At 29.8% G+C, this 6028-nt stretch overlaps 1 protein-coding gene across 1 annotated transcript; it reads right to left on the bottom strand.

Moving 5' to 3' along the window:
- Positions 1-903: 903 nt before the first annotated feature.
- On the bottom strand, positions 904-4375 carry LOC107883186. The gene is made up of 6 exons (XM_016802756.1): positions 3988-4375; positions 3700-3915; positions 2425-2646; positions 1910-2086; positions 1521-1759; positions 904-1410 (listed from the first exon to the last, which is right to left on the bottom strand). Exons 1-6 carry the CDS (start codon positions 4373-4375, stop codon positions 904-906), a joined length of 1749 nt encoding a protein of 582 aa, XP_016658245.1.
- Positions 4376-6028: the final 1653 nt, after the last annotated feature.

The following is a 6028-nucleotide window of genomic DNA, read 5'->3' as shown; positions in this document are numbered from 1 at the left end:
TAAACATGGTACTCTGGTTCTTCATACAGAGATACGCATATAATTGATAAATTGATATCGGTATCACTTTATCCACTGGCATACACAAATATGTGTAAATGGTAAGTGGCTACTGACAGGGGCGGACTGGCTATTTTTGGCCCCGGGTGCAAAATTAATTAGGGGCCCGTAATTTTTTTTCAAACCTACCTAAATTAGGAAAGAGCCCTTAGTTTTATAAGTAAATATAAAAAAAAAATTAAGAATAACATGTTGTTTATTTGTAGAGATGTTGAAATATGTTATTTTATTTTTATTTTGTATATAAGTGTATTTGTATATACTCTTATAATCTTTACATATCCCCCACTAGGGGAAGAAATTTTCATTAAACATTATACTCGCTTTATCATTGTCAGTCTTTTCGTCTACATATTCGTTTTCCTCAACTGCAGGTGCTGGAATCAGTTTAGTTATATGGTACATATTTGATTCTGATTTTTTGTGACCAGTGTTCACTCTATAAATTGAATTTGACAATTTTTCTGTAATTTCATGTGGTCCAATTTTCAACTCATCTAGTTTCTTTCTATTTAATTTGTTGCCGTTTCCCACAAACACTTTATCCTCAATGTTGAATTCAAAATGTTTTCTATTTTTATCAAACAATTTCTTGTTGAAATTGTGTGAAATTATTGTGTTTTTTAATGCCCTTTTCCTGTCTTGTATCCAACTGTATTCTGGGTATTCCTGTTTTAACTCCTTCGGCAACATTGTAACATCAGTACCGTTCAACAAATACTCTGGTGCAAATCCTGTTACTGTGTGCTCAGTCTCATTATATTTCTTCACACATTCATGTGCAATTGTTGTCCATGCCATCTTTCTCATATTTATCACACATCTGATTTTGTTAACAAGTGTCTAATTCAATCTTTCATTTAAACTGTTAGAGAATGGTGCATTTACTGCAGTGAAAATTATTGGTATGGCTGATTCATCCAGAAACTTTTTAAACTCTTTTGAATTGATCCCTGGGTATTGATCTGTTAAAATCATACCTATATTATTTATTTCAGTGATATTTCTTACTAATTTAATGAAATCATTTGCGTTTTGAGTCTTTGATGTTACAATATATGCATATCGTGTGAAGTTATCTACTAAAAGATGCAAGTACTTTTTTGTGGACCGTGAACCTCCAAAACCTCCAATTGTGTCTATAGAGACTATTTCGAATGGTTTTGTGGACGGACCCAAATGTGACATTAATCCTATTTTGTCCTGTCCCCTTGATTTATTCTTTATGCATACTGTACACCTTTTACATATGCTTTTAATATTCTTTGTTAGGTTTCTTGCTGTGTAAAATGGATTAATCTTTTTTTGCATTTGTTTGGTCCCTATGTGGCACATGTTTTCATGTATATTCTTAATAAGTTCTATACTGAATTTTTTAGATAAAATTATCTTTTCTTTTTTTTTTTGTAGTAGTATATTCTGTGTTTTTCTATTAATTTGTTTTTTGTTTGTTCTATTGCTTTATTTTTTTCTTGATCTGTTATGTCTTCTACTTTTATCAAGTTAACAAGTTTCAGCTGTTCATCTTCGTTTTGGTTTGTTTCTAATACTGGATTTCTACTCAGACAGGCAGCTTCTAGGTTTCCTTTTCCTGGGGCATATTTTATTTTAAACTCGTACTGTGATAGATAGTAACATAAATCTCCTAGTTCTTCATCTGTTCGAGATTTAATATTAAGATTTTCCAATGGTTTGTGATCTGAGTATACCGTAAATGATTTTCCAATTAGCCAATATTGTCAATATTTTACAGCTTCCTTTATAGCCAAGCACTCTAAGTATATTGCTTTTTTTCTTTTTTGGCTTTCATTTAATTTTTTTGAGAAATAAGCTTCTGGTTTTTCTTTACCGTCTGGTTGCGTTTGTTTTAAAATTGTTCCGACACCTTGCAAAGATGCATCTGTATGGATATTTATTGGCAAGTCTCGATCAAATATTTCCAGAATTGGTTGAGTACATAATAATTCTTTTACTTTTTCAAAATGAATTTTGACATTCTTCTGACCACAAGAAACATTGACCTTTTCTTAGTACGTTATGTAGCGGGTCTAAAATTAAAGCACTCTTCGGTATGTATTCATTATAAAAGTTAATCTTTCCCAAAAATTGTCTAATATTTTTCTGTATTTTTGGTGTAGGAAATTTTCTAATAGAGATTAGATTATATTTTACTGGTCTTATTGTGTTGTTTTGTATTATGTGGCCTAAATACTTCACAGAGTCTGCAGAAAAGGTACATTTAGTAAATTTCAACCTGAACCCTTCTTTCATTATTGCCTCTAATAACTGATTTAAATAAAATTAAAATATCATCTATATAGTTAACTGCAAAATTAGAAAGTTTATATTTTCTTAAGATATTACTTAGTATCCTTTGGAAAATTTCTGGTGAGGTCTTTAGGCCAAATGGTAGACAAGTCCATTGATAGTGACCTTCTTGTGTCACAAAGCCAGTTTTTTTCCTATCTTCAACTCGTAGTGGAATCGACCAGAAGGCTGAATTGATGTCTAATGTTGAGAAATAATTACAATTTCTTGTTTTTACCATCAAATCTTCAATTAACGGGAACGGTTGAGCTTGCGGTACTACAATTTTATTTAAATCTCTGAAATTGATACTTGTCTTGATCTTTCATTTTCTTCTTTTTTGAGTGCCAATGTTACCGGTGCTGCAAAAGAACTATATGATTCTTCTATTAAATTTTTCTCCAGTAGCTTTGATGTTTGGCCTTCAATCTCTTTTTTGTCATCTATGGTACATCTGTATGGTCTCTTGCAACATTATCTTTCAACTAACAGGTCGATACGAGCCTCATATTAATTTACCGTACCTATGTCATATTTGTCTTTTGCAAAAACTGATTTATATTTATCTAGTAGCTTATTTATTTCAGCTTTTTTTTCTAGATCTAAATGATTCATTTTGATTTCAAAATTATTCTTATCTATGTGTTTATTAAAATTTATTGACTATTTTATAGTATCATTTTTTTTATAATTGTTTTTTGGTAACCCAGAATTTGTTTTTTTTTCTGTAGAAATTTCTTCTACAATTTCTGTCTCTTCTTGTATTTCCAAAGTTTGTTGTGAAATTTTTAAATCTTCATTCTGGATTAATTTAAATTGTTTTATTATATCAAGTCCAATCAAAAATTATTTTTTTTAAATTTTCTTCATCAACTATATATACACTCATTTTTTTCTCAATGTCAAAAATTTTTATTTTTATATTTATCATACCTTTAGTTTTTTTCACACCATTAATCGTTAACAAATTTGTATTATTTACATTATATATATATTTTTTTTTTAGTTTAATTAACTTTGAATTAATTATAGAAACATTTGAACCTGAATCGTATATTCCAAATGTTTCTAATGAATCATTCAATAGTAGTTTTATTTTGATTAATGGTGTGATTATTCGTTTTTTTGGTTCTCTTCAATCAGCTCAGCTTCAATCATAGAAACATTTACCTGTCTGATAGGACCATTTTTATGTTTTTCATCTGATTTTATTTTAAACCAACAATTTTCTTCAGGGTGGAAACGGGTAACTTTCTTTATTTTTTTACAATTCTTGCATGCTTCTTTTACATTTGGTGTTTCCTCATAATCAGTAGGTATTTGTATTTTTACCTCTCTTAAAGTTTTTATTCTTTGTTAAATACTCATATTTATTCAGTTCATTGAATAGATCTTCTATTTCTTTTAAACTTTCTCTTTCAATCCTATGTAAAATGTTATTTGGTAGACCAGCAGCTTTAATATCAATTAATGTTCCTAAGTCAATTGTTTTTCTTACTTCTAACAAAATTCGTTCTTTCTTTACTGCATAATCTACCAAGGAGCCTTCTATATATTTAAATGATAGAGCGTACATTACCGGATTCCAACCTTTGTTGACATATGTTTCTCAGAATTTACTTTTCCATATACTCCATTCTGCCTTTATTGTTACTTTCATCATCATAGAGTTATACCAGTCCAAAGTAGCTTTATCCAAAAAATATCTGAGCATTTCAATTTTCCTTTCACCTTCTGTAATATAAAAACGTTCACATTCTTGTTCAAATGCTTCCATCCATTGGTTTGCATTTGCTTTCTTATATGGATACTGTTCAATCATACATTTTTCTGATAATGATTTTAAATTTTGTTTACTAGAATCTCTTTCAACCAACTTTTTTAATATTTGAGTTAATGTATTTTCCTCTTCAAGTTCTTTTGTTTCTGTCCTTTCCTCCAAAATATAATCACCAAATTGCATATTACCACTATCATCTATGTATATGTCCTGTATTTCTTGTGTCATGTTTATCCACACTTTTGTCGTTTGGTATCTTTTTTTTTGTTGCATTCTTAACCTTTTTAAATACTTCTGTTTTTTCTACTTCTTTATGTAATGTAGCTGATTATAATTCTACTGGAAAATTGAACGTCTTATCATCTTGTATAGTAATTGAAATTATACAGAGAATATTCGATTTTCCGTCAGATGACGGTTTTGCCGAGAATTCAAATTGCAACTTATCCATCTTATCCATGTTTGTTTCTGTTTGACAAAAATTGTTGTTTTATAAGTGTTCCTTATAAAGGTCTTATTTCTCTTTAAGTAAAAAAACAACTTGTGTTTATCTGTAAGTAGACAATTATTTTATTAATATGAATAAAGATATGATAATTTGCTATGTACAAATCTCTTACCTGTAAGTAGACAAACAACAATTTAAAGTTTCTACTTAAAGGTCTTAATAATCTTAATTGTAGTTTTACATTAAGTATAATAATATTATAATATTAGTTTTTGTTAACTCATCTTTACTGATATCAACCTGCTGTAATCATTAGATACAGTGTGGTTGATAACAGCAGACAACATAATCTTATAATCTTTACATGTATAATACCGTATTATACCAGTATTATACCGTATACTGACTGTAGTAATCGGGGGCCCGGATCATAAATACAAATGGGGGCCCGGGGTGCTACTTGGTGTATAGCACCCTGGGCCAGTCGGCCCCTGGTTACTGATAGACAAAAGACATAATAATAATAATATGCATCTATTCTATCTAAAAATATCTTTACTATACACTATACAGTATATACACAGAATGTATGAACGGTAAAATGTAATGTGTTAACTATAAAAATATGTTTTTATTAAGTATGTTTTTGATACTTTAATGAATCTGTAATGAAAAACTGAAAACACTTGAAACGTTTTTTTAACGATTGACCTGGAGGTGGGAAAAAATTGACCTCTTTAATTGTTTGCACACCTTAAAAAAAACTGAAATAGCGCCCCTGCGTTTCTCACTAGTAATTTAAAATTTATTCACTTTATGATATAAATATTGTTTTGTTTACTTTAAATAATTTAGTTCTTTAAATATTATTATGCTGCTGTATTTTTAAAAATAAACGTCACGAAATAAAACACTGTTTTCAATATTTAATAATATTTCTCGCGGCATACCTAGACAATCTCGCGGCACACCGGTTGAGAACCACTAAATTATAAATGAATAACAACACGACAATATGATTATGTATAAGTATAATATATAATAACGTACAACTGGACAATTTAACGTGACTGTACATACACACCGTATACGCACTGTACAACGGTGCCTGCGCAAGTGAGTATTACATACTACAAAGGCCCTATATATATGATTAGTTGAGGTCATCCCGTATCCGTATACAATATAGAAAGCGAAAGTAAAAGTGTTGTACAGCTATATCGTAACTGCATAAGTATCTATTAGAAAACGACATTGTACACGCACGTGTGTTTACATGGTTTGAATACTAATATTAATTGTATATTTCAACACCCTCCCTCAATTAATAATTTCTTTAATTGTAGTCACTCCTATGGCTGACCGCAATTTCTCGAAACTCTCCTTGACCAAAGGCTTTGTTAGAATGTCTGCAATCTGGTCCTCCGTCCAAT

The sequence above is a fragment of the Acyrthosiphon pisum genome, unplaced genomic scaffold, assembly GCF_005508785.2.
Source record: "Acyrthosiphon pisum isolate AL4f unplaced genomic scaffold, pea_aphid_22Mar2018_4r6ur Scaffold_21801;HRSCAF=24925, whole genome shotgun sequence".
NCBI classification, from domain to species: Eukaryota; Metazoa; Arthropoda; class Insecta; order Hemiptera; family Aphididae; genus Acyrthosiphon; species Acyrthosiphon pisum.
Note: the sequence above shows the minus strand (reverse complement) of the source record. Positions and strands in the feature narration are given on the sequence as shown.